This window comes from Scatophagus argus, chromosome 16 (genome assembly GCF_020382885.2).
Source record: "Scatophagus argus isolate fScaArg1 chromosome 16, fScaArg1.pri, whole genome shotgun sequence".
Taxonomy (NCBI): Eukaryota; Metazoa; Chordata; class Actinopteri; family Scatophagidae; genus Scatophagus; species Scatophagus argus.
Genome location: NC_058508.1, coordinates 16,128,702 through 16,144,994, shown reverse-complemented (window position 1 = coordinate 16,144,994; position 16,293 = coordinate 16,128,702). Strand labels below are relative to the sequence as shown.

At 43.5% G+C, this 16,293-nt stretch overlaps 6 protein-coding genes and 1 pseudogene across 7 annotated transcripts; 3 read left to right on the top strand and 4 right to left on the bottom strand.

Moving 5' to 3' along the window:
* Positions 1 to 525: 525 nt before the first annotated feature.
* On the bottom strand, positions 526 to 2,033 carry LOC124073642 (hemoglobin subunit beta-1-like). Of its 2 annotated transcripts, none has more exons than XM_046416012.1 (3): positions 1,510 to 2,033; positions 813 to 1,035; positions 526 to 701 (listed from the first exon to the last, which is right to left on the bottom strand). In XM_046416012.1, the coding sequence occupies exons 1-3, from the start codon at positions 1,536 to 1,538 to the stop codon at positions 573 to 575; spliced, it is 381 nt and encodes a 126-aa protein (XP_046271968.1). In that variant the 5' UTR covers positions 1,539 to 2,033; the 3' UTR covers positions 526 to 572. The 2 variants fall into 2 exon arrangements, with proteins under 2 accessions (XP_046271968.1, XP_046271967.1); XM_046416011.1 differs by having other exon boundaries at positions 1,546 to 2,021.
* Positions 2,034 to 3,618: 1,585 nt separating this feature from the next.
* LOC124073641 (hemoglobin subunit beta-A-like) lies at positions 3,619 to 4,433 on the bottom strand. Its single transcript, XM_046416010.1, has 3 exons — positions 4,272 to 4,433; positions 3,948 to 4,170; positions 3,619 to 3,840 (listed from the first exon to the last, which is right to left on the bottom strand). Exons 1-3 carry the CDS (start codon positions 4,361 to 4,363, stop codon positions 3,712 to 3,714), a joined length of 444 nt encoding a protein of 147 aa, XP_046271966.1. The 5' UTR covers positions 4,364 to 4,433; the 3' UTR covers positions 3,619 to 3,711.
* A 689-nt stretch (positions 4,434 to 5,122) lies between these two features.
* On the top strand, positions 5,123 to 6,040 carry LOC124073643 (hemoglobin subunit alpha-B-like). The gene is made up of 3 exons (XM_046416013.1): positions 5,123 to 5,285; positions 5,429 to 5,639; positions 5,808 to 6,040. The coding sequence occupies exons 1-3, from the start codon at positions 5,191 to 5,193 to the stop codon at positions 5,934 to 5,936; spliced, it is 435 nt and encodes a 144-aa protein (XP_046271969.1). The 5' UTR covers positions 5,123 to 5,190; the 3' UTR covers positions 5,937 to 6,040.
* A 1,060-nt stretch (positions 6,041 to 7,100) lies between these two features.
* Positions 7,101 to 7,643, top strand: LOC124073647 (annotated as a pseudogene).
* Positions 7,644 to 8,721: 1,078 nt separating this feature from the next.
* Positions 8,722 to 11,138, bottom strand: LOC124073794 (hemoglobin embryonic subunit alpha-like). Its single transcript, XM_046416295.1, has 4 exons — positions 11,013 to 11,138; positions 9,392 to 9,593; positions 9,097 to 9,304; positions 8,722 to 8,923 (listed from the first exon to the last, which is right to left on the bottom strand). Exons 2-4 carry the CDS (start codon positions 9,487 to 9,489, stop codon positions 8,795 to 8,797), a joined length of 435 nt encoding a protein of 144 aa, XP_046272251.1. The 5' UTR covers positions 9,490 to 9,593; positions 11,013 to 11,138; the 3' UTR covers positions 8,722 to 8,794.
* Positions 10,096 to 11,211, top strand: LOC124073793 (hemoglobin subunit beta-2). Its single transcript, XM_046416294.1, has 3 exons — positions 10,096 to 10,595; positions 10,674 to 10,896; positions 10,993 to 11,211. The coding sequence occupies exons 1-3, from the start codon at positions 10,504 to 10,506 to the stop codon at positions 11,119 to 11,121; spliced, it is 444 nt and encodes a 147-aa protein (XP_046272250.1). The 5' UTR covers positions 10,096 to 10,503; the 3' UTR covers positions 11,122 to 11,211.
* A 1,179-nt stretch (positions 11,212 to 12,390) lies between these two features.
* LOC124073917 (hemoglobin embryonic subunit alpha-like) lies at positions 12,391 to 15,478 on the bottom strand. The gene is made up of 4 exons (XM_046416480.1): positions 15,329 to 15,478; positions 13,275 to 13,537; positions 12,981 to 13,188; positions 12,391 to 12,590 (listed from the first exon to the last, which is right to left on the bottom strand). Exons 2-4 carry the CDS (start codon positions 13,370 to 13,372, stop codon positions 12,462 to 12,464), a joined length of 435 nt encoding a protein of 144 aa, XP_046272436.1. The 5' UTR covers positions 13,373 to 13,537; positions 15,329 to 15,478; the 3' UTR covers positions 12,391 to 12,461.
* Positions 15,479 to 16,293: the final 815 nt, after the last annotated feature.

The following is a 16,293-nucleotide window of genomic DNA, read 5'->3' as shown; positions in this document are numbered from 1 at the left end:
CTTTGTGGCAGCAGTTTGGGGAAGGTCCATTTCTATTCCAGCATGACTGTGCCCCAGTGCACAAAGCAAAGTCCACATAGACATGGTTGGATGAGTTTGGTGTAGAAGAACTTGACTGGCCCACACAGAGCCCTGACCTCAATCCCATCCAACACCTTTGGGATGAACTGGAACAGAGATTGTGAGCCAGGACTTTTGGACATCAGTGTCTGACCTCACAAATGCTTTCCTGCATGAATAAATGCTCCACAATCGTGTGCAAAGCCTTCCCAGAAGAGTGGCAGCTGTTATCTGCAAAACTGTGTATTTGGAATGCGATGTGATTGAAGTTCCGGATGGTGTAACGGTCAGGTGTCCCAATACTTTTGTCTATATAGTGGATATTGTAAAATGTCCCGCTGTCAAGCTGCAGCGTCTTTCATACTGACACTGTTGGAGCATAATAGTGGTTTAGTGGCTTAAGCATATTAAGCATATAAGACATTTTTTTTATTATTTTAGGCGGAATCTAGTTTTTCCAAGGTTTTTATTTATTTATTATTATTATTCCCCAGCTGCTATTGTACAGCTCTTCAAGAGTACTGACTGTTCATAGCCTCTACCACAGCAGACAGAAACTTCTGCCAGGTAGCTTGGACCTGAGGGCTCAGGGCGCTCTTGAGTTTGCAAGCGACGGCAATTGTGAGGCAGTCGGCCAATAGCTGCGGACAAAACAGAAAGACGTCATGAGTCCTGGCTGTGTGGGGAGATGGTCTGCTGACTAAACGTATAACACATCTTTCCATTTGGATGTGAAGACGGATGCTGCCTACTTTGAAGTTGTCGGGATCCACTTTGAGTTTTTCGTAGTGCAACCGGCTCAGATCAGCATATGTCCCCTTGATGTTGTTCATGTTCTTCACTCCTTTGTCCACCGCCCTCAGCACCACCTTGCCGTGGGCGGCCACTTTGGCGTTATTCAGAACAGCAGTTGCAGTGAAGATGTCTCCAAAAGTACCGAAGTACCGCTCGGTCCAGGGGTAGACGATCAACACCCTGTCAGTGCGGGAGACATGGTTGGAAACAGCAAGGGAACGGCCAGCTGGGCCACAGCAACCCGTTCAGAAATGTTTCAGACACATAATGTAAATAATACATCATGAAAATGAATGTAAGATAACCCCTCACACACACACGCTAATTAATTAGAGACATGAGAGGCTACGACGGCTGCTGCTGAAACGAGCACTAATCAACGAACATGTTGAGGAAAAAAATAATAATAAATAATCTGTTTAATTCCTTTGTGTTAAATAAACTAAAGGAGATCTGCCCGTCACGAACACAATAGTTGTATCATTAGTGTCACAGAACACAACACGTCGCTTCTGGGCTCATCATGGACAAATCCTGCAATTTTATTCTCAATTAAACTTTAAAGTAAGGGCATTAAATTCAGACTCTTCCTACATGTCAGTAAGGCTCACCGGAAATGAAAAAAGAGAAACCCCTCACACACATTTACTTTACCGTCTCCTGTCTCTCGGTTCAAATCGCATCCTCTACCTTGCCAAAACGTCCGGTCCAATCTCATCGATATTAACCTTTTCCCAAACCGCGCTGATCGTGCTGCGCTCCGCGTCTGTCCATGCGACCATGGCGTCAGTATCAATCAATGTATTATTGTTGACCGTGTGCACGTTCAACTGGGGCGTGATCAGCTCGTCTGCGATGATAAGCAGACGAGGAGGCAGACGCGAGAGGATGATGATGATGATGATTAGTGGTTACCTGTCAGCGCGTGCTATAGCGGAGCTAATAAACACAAGAAATACACACCGGCGATCCCCAGAGATTGTCTGACTTTTGTAAAGGAGTGATTTTCCGGTTTCACCTGGTCGTGCTGTCCAATGGCCTGCCAGAGGCTGCAAAACTGACGTGACGCAAACCCTTCATTATCAACAACATTCAGACTTCCCCCGCCCAAATAAATTATCCTTACAGGCCCCCGTATTGACGAATGTTTCCCTCTGCATCCTTCGTCCCTTGATAAACAATTTTTTTAACCACATGAATAAACCAGCAGTTGTTGCTTCGTTGCACGCGTTACTACCTGCAGCACAATCACACGTCTTGTAAAGCACAGCAGAAGTCCAGCTTCAGTGTTTTGTTTGACTGAAATCCACCTGGAAAGGTCGCTTATGCGCGTTGAGCAAGCGTATGAGAATATACGCAGTGGATTCTTCAGTGGGCTCCAGTCAAACAGCATTTTGATGTTCATTCATTGAGGTCACTCAATTTTTTGTCCGTTGCGCACTTGATATTTCACACCGTTATCACAAAATGAAGATGACCGCACCCATTTTGGCCCAATATGAAATTGCCTGCCATAGATCTCCTTTGAGGCCAGAAAGTCTGTTTTAATGTCAGATACGAGGTCATTGGTTTTTTTCTTTACAAACCCATGTCACTTTGAGACAGACCATCACTACAGCAAACCTATGAACACCTTCAGATCCCCGAACTCCTTCTTGGTCTTCTCACTTTGCTTTACTTTCTTCATGCTCTGACCAGCTCTCAGCGTATATTTTGCAGGTTGTATGGTCGATCTGTTTCACACAGCAACATGTAAGAATCGCTGCACATTGAAGGAGGAACTGAATTGACAGCTTTAGGGCAGACAACACCAACTGCTTACAGTTTGGTTTCCACTGATGGGCTTTAACGGTGCTGAATAATTTTTGCTGCGGTAAAATTCAGATTTCAGGACAGTTACAAGGTGTCCACTATATTTACACGTATTTACAATCTTTATTAATTTTTTGTGTTTTATACATCTAATGATGCAAAACAGAACGGGATAAACAGACAAAAAGCTGTTGCTCCATAGTTAACCATATGCATATTCATACATGTTTGAACGTGCATGTACATACGTTCATTCATTATGCAAACTGCTGGAATAAAAGGAAGAAAAAATATTTTCTTCTCCAAAATGTGTACTCTGAGTTTGTTTAATATGTTTACTCGTTTTCCCAAGATCTGTCTTTTGCCTATTTGCAAATTATTTTAATCTGATTGTGAATAATATCAGGAATTAGTTCACGCCTCATATCTCACCCACTGAACCCAACATCTCATCTCATCTCATAACTAATGAATTCTTAGCTTGAGCCATAATATCCCATCATAATGTATTAGTTTTTGTATTGATGATTTGAATCTGAAAGGTAACCAGCAGCTAAAGCTCGTCTGACTTTTTAAACAAATATTCACTCAAATTATGTTTATTTTGCTGAGCTTTCATTGAGAGGGAACTCAGCCGAACTTGGTCCACGATCTGACAAAATGCCCTTCAATAAAACATTAGCTTATATGTCTCTGAATACACAGATATGAGCTGCATCAGCCCTGTATGGTGCTAAACTGTTCCGTTAATGGGGATTTTCACGCTTTGCGTAGCGAGCACTGAACCGAGTGACTGGACGCTCCAGCGGGCCTGCAGGAATCAGAGACGGTGAGTGACTGATTGGAACTGAACCCAAATTTGACAGACTCTGTAAACGCATGAGCGAGAGCCATTCAGGGCGAGAAAGAAAAACAAACTTTTTAGAAATGATCACACAGACGCGAGAGAACTGCATTTAGTGGGATTTTATTTGGCGAATTTGGCAACAGCTACATGTCTCCTAACATGAGCCATTTTGTCAGTCAGTATGTCTGACAAGACCCTCAGTGGTACTGTCTGCCCAGAGCAGAGACCACCACAGCCAGGAACTTCTGCCAGGCTTCCTGGGCGTCAGCGGTGAATTGACGTCCGAACTTGGCAGCCACACACACACTGATGCACTCAGCGAGGAGCTACAACGAGAAGAAGAGCAGGATATCATGAGCACACTGATCAGTGATGTGATGGTGCAGTAGAATAAACTGTGCAGCCACTCGTGAACCTGAGTGTACGTGCATACCCTGAAGTTATCAGGATCCACGTGGAGTTTCTCAGAGTGCTTCACGCTCAGTGCGGTGTAGGCATTCTTGATGTCGTCCAGGTTCTTCACAGCCCTCTCCAGACCACCCATCACGGTCTTGCCGTGGTCGGCCACCTTAGAGTTTCCGAGGATGGCGGCGTTGGTGGAAAGGTTGCCAAATGAAGTGAAGTGTCTCTGAGTCCATGGATACACAATCAGCAACCTGGAGAGACATGAATCATTACGGCACAGAAATAAAAGGTTCACAAAGAGCCAAGCCAATAATGAGCTGTGAGCCCACTGGGCCAATAAAAGCAGGTTTACCTGGTGAGAGCCTGGGGTCCGATTTCACCCACATCGATCTTTGACCACAGGCATGTGATGGCGGAACGCTCAGCATCTGTCCACTGGACCATGTTGACTACTTTAAGGTTTTCTCCGACTGTTGTCAGACGAGGTATCTAAATACAAGCTTTTCTCTGGATGTAAAGGTGTGACAGAGCAATTTTTATCTATTACGGAATGTCCCGCCTCTCAGCCCGGGAAGCATCTGATTGGACAAGCTGCCAATGACGTCCATATGATGTCACTAATAGATAGTTTGATAAGATAACATCTAAAAAGCCGGTCAAGGCTATTAAGTTTATTTTAAAGATATTAAAGTTACAAATGTATGCCGTTAGCTGACAGTTTATTGGATTAGACGAGGTGTACCAATAACTGGCAGCTGTTTGTAAATAAGTAGAGATATTTTTCATTTTTTCATTTTCAAGAAGGCTTAAGCAAAACATAATTTGACAAAACATAATTTGACACTAAAAGGTTTCTCTTTGTTCTCACAATAGTACCACTTTAGTCTTTAAGTAGCTGACGTATTGAGTAGAAATATTTTCTTCCACAATGGGCCCAACACTCTTTTTCGTTGTTACGTTTTAAGACCAAAAAGCCTAGTGAAAATCATCCATTTTTCTCGGATCTTTGCACAAGACGTGAAAAAGCTCCAGGGTTTCAACCCAAATGACCACCAGTTTTGTATCACGTCAAACCACTGGGAGTGGTAAAAATTTATCTCATAAAACCGGCAATGAAAACTTCTAGCAGTTTCTTTATCGGGGGTGCGGTTTGGATTTGATACACGGGCGTGGCACCGTTCGGTTTGATATAAGGACGCTGTGAGGAATCCACTTCAGCAGCGTCTTCTGATCCATATTTCCACTCACTTCTCGAAAACTCCAAGGCAGACATGAGTCTCTCTGCGAAAGACAAGGCCACGGTGAAGAGCTTCTGGGCCAAAATGGAAGCAAAAGCCCCTGAAATGGGCGGTGAAGCTCTGGGCAGGTGAGCTCATGCTTATTAATTTAAATGCGACATCATTTCAACGCATCCTTCTTTAGGTATGGTGAAGTATTTTCTGGGGAAGGTTTGAATGCTTGCTAACCATCCATTTACTTATTATTTTTGTTTCTGTTTATATTTTTCAGGATGTTGGTCTCCTACCCGCAGACCAAGGCCTACTTTTCCCAATGGGGATCGGATCTGAATCCCGAGCATCCACAAGTGAAGAAGCATGGTGCAACCATCATGGCAGCCGTGGGCAAAGCCGTCAAGTCCATCGATGATCTTGTCTCCTCTTTGAGCTCCCTGAGTGAGCTGCATGCCTTCACTCTCCGGGTGGATCCTGCCAACTTCAAGGTATGTAAGACTGTGAAAAGGTCTTTGAGGTTGATGAAGTTAATAACCAGCAATAAAAAATAGAATTAAAGGTGCAATGTAAACCTTGCATTGAGGTAGACTTCCAATCAAAAAAGGATGCATTCAATGGCCGACATGGACTAATCTGTTTTCTGGCACCGACCGCAGATGCTGGCCCACAACATCATCTTGGTTATGGCCTTGTACTTCCCTGCGGACTTCACTCCAGAAGTCCACCTCTCTGTTGACAAGTTCCTGCAGAATCTGGCTTGGGCTCTGTCTGAGAGGTACCGCTAAAGATCCAGCAAAGCGGGAACATCGACTGCCTACATGCACCATGTCAATTAACAATCCTTTCTGCATGCAGGTGTCTGATCAATAAAATCACAGTCGTAAAAATACCCGAGTGTCATTCTTTTTAGTCGTGCCTGAAAGAAAACACTGTGGTCTTAAATGAAGCTTTACTTTCACAATGAAAGTAAAGTCACAAGCAGTTCTGGAGAAAGATAACTTGGTATTTGACTAACTGAGATGAGTCTGGAGGACCAGGTCGCCAAATAGGCTACCTCAAATACATATTTATACATTTGGGACGACTTGGGGATATTTGGGAATAAGACTCAACAATCAGCTGTCTGCTGTGACGTGTGGCCAAAAGCTCAAAGTCATGGTGGGGACTTTCAAAAGCCTGAAGGCAGATGATGAAGTCAAGTTAAATAAGCACCATATTTTCAACTGCCTAACGGTTTCAAGGAGCCTCAGATGGACCATCTTAGAGTGCAACTGAATGAGTAGTAAAAATGGAGTTCATTCATATAGTCGACCACGCCCCAAACGTCGTTGGTTCATGTTTTCACCCGCCCATTTCCACCACGCCCACCACCAGACACGCCTGTTCGGTAACCTGAGGGTTAAATGTTAACGCAAAAAAGTCTCTCTGAGTCCACTCATACACTGTGCCTAAAATGACAAAGTGAACGACAAAGAGTCCAACAGACACAACCAATGAAATAACAGGCTACGACACTGTAAACCACCAATTAAAAAAAATACGACTAAAATCCGAAGCTGATGCAGAAGATATGGAAGAGGAGGCCAACTCATGTTGTATCCTCAACACTGCAGGTCAACGTGGACTGGAGCGCGCTCTGCTGGTGGTTTGACGTAAAGTTGGGTTACTAGTTGAGGGCTTCCAGTTATTCCAATTGTCTCTGCAACAGTGTAGTAACACAAATTGCATGTTGACGGAGATAAAAGTCCTGAAATACTATCACTAAACCAGTTTCTATTTTTGTCCTGGAAACAACCAGACATGCAGATATCTTTATCACTGTTAAAAATCCACATCACAGCACTTGTCCTGCCCACCGTGTGTTTGTGGGAAGGGAGCAGGGTTTCCTAAAAAGGTGTGTGTGTTACTATGAGCAACTTAACCACAAAGTAAAGTCTAGAGCCGGCAAAATGGCTGAATGGACAGACTTCGAGCGCGCCACCATCCAGGACATTTTCTCCAAGATGGACTCTGAGGACGTGGGACCTGCAGCTCTTTTCAGGTGAAGCGTCAGTCGTGTAGTTTGCGCGCAATCGCTCACTTTGTCACACAGATTTGATCCAACCCCGGAACATTTGATGTTTCGTAGGAGGTATTTTGGCACCTTTGGAAACCTCTACAACGCCGCTGCTATCAAATCAAAGCCAAAGACTGCAGGGCTGTGAAGAACATGGACAATATTAAGGAGACCTATTCCGAGCTGAGTGTGCTGCACTGCAATACTCGACCCTGACAACTTCAGGGTAAACTTGTAGAACTGATGTCAGCATTGTTAAAGTCAACGATTATTGCACAAAACGCCCCAAATCTCACATATTCTGATGCTTTTTCGCGTTGCAGCTGCTGTCTGACTGCCTCACCATTGTGGTTGCTGCAAAGATGGGCAAAGACTTCACTGGTGAGGTGCAGGCAGCCTTCCGGAAGTTCCTGTCCTGGGACGGCAGTACCACTAGAGAGCTGCAGCCAGAAGACAGAAGCAAATAAAACAAAACGCGATTGTAACAAGTTGTTTGTCAGTAATTATTCCCAAGAAATATAAATAATCATGAAAAATAACGACTGACTTTCAAACAAGAGAGGAACAATAGCGCCTGTGTGTGGTAACAGTCAATCAGTTATGTTAAAAAAAGATAGCAGAAATGGAAAAGACGAAGCACCGTCACTTCACACGGTAAAGAAAGACTCATTTTGTTGCTGTTAATGCAGAGGTTGCCTTTCTGATGATTAATGGCTCCACAGAAAATAATGTTGCCATTAAAATGTTCGCGATGTTCTTTTTCGTTCGTCAATTTGTGAGGAGATTAAAACAAAAGCAGAAAAGTTTGCAAAAGTTCAGGTTTATTTTGTCAAAATTCACAGGTTTTCTTCTTCATCTTCTGTTTCACGATTAACATGAATTAAAACATCAGTGAAACATGAATTAAATGTAAAAAAACAGTTTAACGTTTTATATTTTTTATTCAACAATGACCATAATAATGACAATAATAATAAAGTCACACATGGGGGCGTTAATTTATGTCTATATAATATTTTGAGAGAAACGTTGATTTCACCAAAACATTGAATTTGAAAATTTTAAGATCTGTTCAAAGAACGTAGCCACTTCATATGTCTTCTACTCTCTTATCTTCTAAAATAAAGATGGGAAAAGTTTCACAAATGTTACAAGTGACCTCAAAGTCTCCTGTAATTTAAACATTACGCGAAGCTGAGTTTAGTTTATTTTAGTCTACAGCATGTCATAATATCCATCAAGTCTGGGTTTTTTTCTTGATTTTTTTCAGACCACCAGGACTAACACTGCAGTTTACAGTGATAACACTGAAGAAACTGCAATAAAAAATGTTTGGGGTTTTAAGAATTAACAAAATTTGATGGCTAAAATAAACAATTTGTCACATTTTTTTCTTGGAATGTTATGAGCAAAACTGACTTGATTGCTATTGTAGTTTTGTAGTTGTAGTTGTAGTTGTACATTTGATCAAATGACACAAATGATCACAAACGAAGCAGAGAAAACTTTTTTTTTTTTTTTGCTTCCATGCATTTATTAATCAGTATGCAGTGTAAAGCTCATGCTGCAGTCTTCTTCTCCAGCAGTTTATCGGTATTTCTCGGACAGGGCCAGAGCCAGAGCAGCCAGGAACTTGTCCATGGACACATGGACCTCAGGGCTGAAGTCGTTGGGGAACATGATGGACAGGACCACAAGCATGCAGTGGGCGAGAATCTGTGGAAAGTCAGACACATGTTAAATATCCATCCTGAATGGGAAAACATCATCTAAACTATGTTGGCATCAAGTGGACGGCAATAACAGATGGACGTAAACCCGTCAAGGCCCTCAGTTTGACCAAGAGTTCAGCTAAATGACAGGCTGTTGTCTTGTTAAAGCGTCCGCACCTTGAAGTTGGCGGGGTCCACGCGCAGAGTGAAGGCGTGCAGCTCGCTCAGGTTCAGAAGGCCTCCTTTCAGGTCGTCGATTTTGGTCACAGCAACTCCGACTCCATTCATCACGGTTATTCCGTGCTTCTTGGCGGAGGGAGAGGAGGGGCTCTGATCCTTCCAGTGGGCGAAGTAAGTCTTGGTCTGAGGGTACACAGCCAACATCCTGAGGGGGAAAACATAAATCCATGAGTGTGTGCAAATGAAACCATCCATGTCTCATCATGTTCAGTCAGCGTGTTTTCATATTTACCTGGACACAGCGGCGGTGCCGATTTCATCAGCCTTTGGAGACACTTTAGCCCAGAAGGCCCTGACTGTGTCCTTGTCCTTGGGGGTGAGAGTGGTCATCTTGCCTCGAGTGTTACTGAATGCAGTGATCAGTCCGAAAAGTCGGGGCTTTTTATGCTCCGAAAAGAGTCTGGACACACCTCCAGGACCACCTCCACCAGAGGCTGCACAAGGCGTTCCCACATCAGGTCGAGGCCCCCATGAGATAAACAACAAAGAAAAAAAAATCTTTTGGTGATGACTCTGGAGGATGACTCTGCCTAACACTGAGTCACACATTTTTTTAACCCTTTGAATTAATTGCTAAATGTTGCTTAATATGCACACTGAGTTAATTAGGCTATTCTTTCCAATGAAAGATGAAATTTATGTTTTAAGCCACCCAAAATAAACATTTTCATATGACTAACTGAAGCTGTTTGAGAGTGATGTGGTGTTTTCTTCTTTTATTGATTTCCTAGCAGAATCCGGTCGATGTGGCTTCGTTTTCATCTATGAATTGTTGGTGTTTGACAACTACGCTGAACTAGAAAACCTGTAAAATGAAGTCTACATATGCAGATGAGATAACAGAGACCATCAATGAGCAGCCTGAGGTTTCCTCCATCCTGCCTCTCTGTTCGGCTCAGGAGATCTTCTGACATTTTTATTTAGTTTCATAAAAAAAGGGATCAACAAACAACTTTAAAGCTCGCTGTCCAAGGTGCTGATCCTGGGCCTGTGGATGTGGAGGCACGCAGGTTTCGGGTCCATGGCAGCCCAAACAGCCTTGGTGTGTGCTCCCCTGTATTTTAACAGAAATCACTTTTGTTGTCAGAGCCTTTGAATTACTTTCTATTGTTGAATGCCAGAGTTCACGGCTGGACCGGAACAATTTCCCCTTGTCTCCCCCCAGATAAGCGATCCAGATGCGTCCTCCTCTTATCACTTTTGTGATAATCTATTACACAGCACTTGTTCGGCCCCGCCCAGGGGATCGCACGTTTCTGGGAGGGGAGCAGAACTGCTTTAAAAGTTGGACCTGGAGCCGAGGTGAACCTACTCGCACGCACAACAAAACCTAGAGCCGGCAAAATGGTTGAATGGACAGACTTCGAGCGCGCCACCATCCAGGACATTTTCTCCAAGATGGACTATGAGGACGTGGGACCTGCAGCTCTTTCCAGGTGAAGCGTCGATAGTTTGATTCGAGTAGTTTGTCACACAGACTTTACCTAACAACGAAACATTTGATGTTTCCTCAGGTGTCTGATCGTGTACCCCTGGACTCAGAGGTATTTTGGCAACTTTGGAAACCTCTACAACGCCGCTGCTATCAAATCAAACCCAAAGATTGCAGCTCACGGAAAAGTTGTCCTCCACGGTCTGGACCGGGCTGTGAAGAACATGGACAACATTAAGGAGACCTATTCCGAGCTGAGTGTGCTGCACTCAGAGAAACTGCACGTCGACCCTGACAACTTCAAGGTAAACTTGTAGAACTGATGTCAGCATTGTTAAAGTCAACGATTATTGCAAAAACGCCCCAAATCTCACATATTCTGATGCTTTTTCGCGTTGCAGCTGCTGTCTGACTGCCTCACCATTGTGGTTGCTGCAAAGATGGGCAAAGACTTCACTGGTGAGGTGCAGGCAGCCTTCCAGAAGTTCCTGTCCGTGGTGGTGTCCTCCCTGGGACGGCAGTACCACTAGAGAGCTGCAGCCAGAAGACCGTCACACGCTGACTCGTTTCCCGAGAGCCTATTTGTTTTTGTCTGGAAAACAAATAAAAAATAAAACAAAACGCGATTGTAACAAGTTGTTTGTCAGTAATTATTTCCAAAATACATGTGCTTACAATATGAGATGGGGAAAAAATAGTCACGACCGACGGTCAGATGAGCATAGAGAGGAAGAATCATGCTGATGTACTTGAACGTACCACAGATGGAAAACACGAGAAGATTAATCACCTTAAGATAAACAAAATAAACAATGTTTTGATGATGTAATTCTTATTATTACAGAGGAAACACATGGCAGGTTGCCTAACTGCAGACGAATCGATTGACAGAAAATACTGCTGCCACTGATCGATCGATCGATCGATTGATTATAACCTATCAGGTCCCTCAGGCCATCAGCATCAGATGGAAAGGCCGGTGAGGGAACTTTAATTTACTGTAATTCTGTTCTCTGGAACGAACTGCTGATCTGAGGTCAACACAACTGGACTCAACTCCAAACTTATTCTGTTCACATTGTTTTTTTTTCTCTTGGTTACTAAATGCTCAAACATAACTAAAGCAGTAAAGACACACTGTTGACACGGGTGTGTTATCTCTCATAACCCTCCCAAAGACAAGCAGCTGTCTGACGAAAACAGCTGGCAAGTGTTTTTCTTCGAGATTGTGAGCTGCCTGACTTTCAAGTGCTTTTCAAAGAAAGCACACGACCGCCCATTTCCTGGTTGTTGTGTTTGTTGGTGGCGTACAGTGAGGAGGAAATTGTCTTCATATGGTTTGATAATTGTTAAGCACAAATAGATGAACTAGATTTCCACGCCTTGTGAAAAGTCTAGAGACGTCTCTGCTTCCCCTTCAATGTGTAAGCTCAGCCACCAGGTGAGGGGGTGGGGGTCACAATCTTCACCGGCCTCATCATTTATAAAGGTATAAAAGCAGAATTTACAAAAGTTCATTTTCTAAGATGTTATGTTAAAAAAAACTCGGAAATGTGAGGCCTACAACTGATCTCACTGTCCCTGTGAGTTTAACATCGTGTTCAGAAGAAAATTAAGATTATTTTCTGTACTCATTACCCTGCCGTTCATTTTGCAAGTTTATCAATGAATTGTTTACTCGACAAAACATCGAGATAAAAAGTCCCGTTTACAACAGAGAACACTGGAGAAGCCGGAATCAAAGAAAACACGAACCAGAGCCAGAAATAAACAACAACTGCTTTGCGTTTTGTTTTGGATTTTTGCTTCCATGCATTTATTAATCAGTATGCAGTGTAAAGCTCATGCTGCAGTCTTCTTCTCCAGCAGTTTATCGGTATTTCTCGGACAGGGCCAGAGCCAGAGCAGCCAGGAACTTGTCCATGGACACATGGACCTCAGGGCTGAAGTCGTTGGGGAACATGATGGACAGGACCACAAGCATGCAGTGGGCGAGAATCTGTGGAAAGTCAGACACATGTTAAATATCCATCGCTCTGCAGCCACAGATCATCTGAATGGGAAAACATCATCTAAACTATGTTGGCATCAAGTGGACGGCAATAACAGATGGACGTAAACCCGTCAAGGCCCTCAGTTTGACCAAGAGGTCAGCTACCATTGAGGTACCCTTGAGCAAGGTACCTAACCCCCACTGCTCCCCGGGCGCTGCACGCGGTCGCCCACTGCCCCGGGTTTGCTGTGTGTGTGTGCACGTCACTTGGGTGGGTTAAATGCAGAGAACAAATTTCGTTGGAGTGAGTTCCCTCCAATGACAAAATATGTCACTTTAATCTTTTTTAATCTTTAATCTAAATGACAGGCTGTTGTCTTGTTAAAGCGTCCGCACCTTGAAGTTGGCGGGGTCCACGCGCAGAGTGAAGGCGTGCAGCTCGCTCAGGTTCAGAAGGCCTCCTTTCAGGTCGTCGATTTTGGTCACAGCAACTCCGACTCCATTCATCACGGTTATTCCGTGCTTCTTGGCGGAGGGAGAGGAGGGGCTCTGATCCTTCCAGTGGGCGAAGTAAGTCTTGGTCTGAGGGTACACAGCCAACATCCTGGAGGGGGGACATAAATCCATGAGTGTGTGCAAATGAAACCATCCATGTCTCATCATGTTCAGTCAGCGTGTTTTCATATTTACCTGGACACAGCGGCGGTGCCGATTTCATCAGCCTTTGGAGACACTTTAGCCCAGAAGGCCCTGACTGTGTCCTTGTCCTTAGGGGTGAGAGTGGTCATCTTGCTTTTGTTTGACGATTTCACTGAATGCAGCGTCCAAGCCAAGCTGAGTCCAAACCGTTGGTTGGGTTTTTATACTTGAAACAGAGCCTGGTCACACCCAGGACCACCTCCAAGATAGGCAGCAAAGGGAGGAGGGGGGTCCGGATGATCGGACGTTGTTTGCTTAACAACAAGAGCAAAAAAAAAAAAAAAAAAAAAAAAAAAAAGAAAGAAAAAAAGCTTTACAAATGGGCTATTTCAGATGCTATTTTATATGGACAATTAGATGGGCTGGCAGATTTTCACTACAAGAAGTTGTGACCAAAGTAGTTCACGATGGGATATTATGGTGATATTTAGCCATCGGTCAAATTTGTCTCTAAACTTCGCTTAGGTTTTGTCCTTTTTCTTGTCAAATAAGTCACACTCATAACAGGTGTGTAGCGAGGTGGAGAAGGAGTCATAACTGCACAAAACCTGTGAAAAAGAACAATTACACTTAACGAATAATGAACAGACAACCAGACCAACAAAAGATCTACAAGGCCTAACACCTGCCCTGCACTATTATTACTACTACTACTGCTGGTATTGAACTACTCATCTCATTGCACTACTGTCATTTGCACAATTCCACAGTACTGTTTAGATAGCTTTTATTCTGATTGCTTTTTATATTTATATAGCGTTGTTTATATTTATTTGCATTTGTTAGGTAATTGGGCTTATACTGGGACCGGGGAAAATAATTTCGTTCCACCTCATGTTTCTACATGTGTGAAATGGCAATAAAGGTCCTTGAATCCTTGAATCCTATTGTGACACCTCATCCAACTCCAGGACAACACATTCAATCAACAACCCAAAATTTCAGTGGCCCATTGCAGTTATTAATGTCTGGTAAGACAAAATAACCCCTCCCCCTGTTCAAAAATGATTTAAAATCTAAGTTCTGCAATCACGTAATATTAATAGGTTTGTTTATCAGTTGGTAACCTTCCAACATGATGTCTTTAGCCATTTTCTGCGATTCCTGCCAATTCGTGTGTGTCTGAGGCTTATCTGATCCACTGCCCCGTGGCTGACGGCTGTGAGGGTGGATCCACTCGAGAGAGCACACAGATAAGCTGCTTTTCTCCAGTGTGCTGCTCAGCTGATATCAATATCTAATGTTAAGCTGCACGCTGGATGCTTTACACAACTGGAAATTGTCAGTCAGTTATGAAGAATTGAGCAGAGCAATTGTTTTGGGGCTAAAGAGTTTGGGAGTGTAGACCGCAGAGGTGCGACCTCAGTCGGGTCCCAGTTTCACGCGTTGTCCTGTTTGGCCGTTTCACTTGCCAAATAAAGCTTATGTATGAGATGTGATCTATCAATTAACAGGTCTGAAGTTAGAGCTGAAGTGAGTCGAGCCTCGGTAGAAGTCAGCTCAAACATAACTAAAGCAGTGATGACACACACTTGACACGGGTGTGTTATCTCTCATAACCCTCCCAAAGACAAGCAGCTGTCTGCTCATGTCATTATCCACAGCTGGCAAGTGTTTTTCTTCGAGATTGTGAGCTGCCTGACTTTCAAGTGCTTTTCAAAGAAAGCACACGACCGCCCATTTCCTGGTTGTTGTGTTTGTTGGTGGCGTACAGTGAGGAGGAAATTTTCATCATATGGCCTGACCTTGGGAAAAGTCAGACTGCTCGGATTCCTCTTTGGTAAAATTTAAACTCCACCAGCAGCAAGTACACATGGAAACTTAGGCCCATCTTGATTGTACTGAGGGATTCAGGTTGATCCTGGATCTTCCAACAGGCTCAGGTGGGAGGGGAGAGTCACAGTCTCCACTGGCCTCGTAATTTAACACCTAAGCCGAAGAAGCGATGGAATACTGGCTTCCCTTTAGTTTTGTCATGTGTCATCCACCTCCACCCACAATCCAACTGTTTGATAACACCCAGATGTGCGCTGTGCGGGATGTACCTTCTCAGGGAGGCTCCAGCTGGTGAGATGACATCAGCCTGTCTTTGATCAGTTGAGGCCTCTTGTGTTTCTTCTTCTGGTTCCATTTAAGTTGGATGTCCCCCATTGCAGCTGAAGGTTCTTTTTGAGGATCTACAAAAAACTTCTGGAGCAGACAGGCCAGAATGTGGTGTCTTCAAAGATGGAAGCTTTTCCACCGAGAGAGAAAAGGGATTTCTATACAGTTTTAATAAAGTATTCATGCAAATCTTAGACATTTACTGACATCCTTCTCTTATCTACTGAAACCCAAACCTAATTCTTGTCTCATTTTTGGTCTGACAAACCTGAACCTCCTCCTTCAGGCAGGACGTTACGGTCCATTCGGACCAAAACCTCACGCCACAAGAACAGTTTCTTCCCCTGTGCTGTTGGACTGTTGAACACCAACTGACTAACATGCTGCCCTGCACTTTAGTTACTTCAGTACAGGAACTGATTTCTGCTCATGTCATTATCCACCTGCTGTTCATTTGCACTGTTTACCTCATCTACTTGCACTATACTTCCACCCTGCACTACCTCACTTTTGGACTACCTCCAGAAACATATTTATTTTACTTAGCTTATTTTATTTTGTTTTACCTTATTCTATTTTATTTTATTTTATTCTACTATTATATGTTACTTGTTACGTTCTATGTATGCACCAATCACCAAGACAAATTCCTATTAATGTGAAACCTCTTCACTTACAATGGCAATAAAGTCTTTTCTGATTTCTGATAACTGTTGAAGCTTCAGTCGGTGGTTTTTGAGTGTTCAATATAGTAAAAAGTTCAGCAGGCCTCCATAGCATACAAGACCTTCCACACTGTAAGAAGCTTTTATTTTGGGTAGAAAAATCAAAATGTCTGCATACTGTATACAACATCTGCACTTCATTGGTACTTTTTGAACCGCAGAACAAAGACCCCTAACCTGGT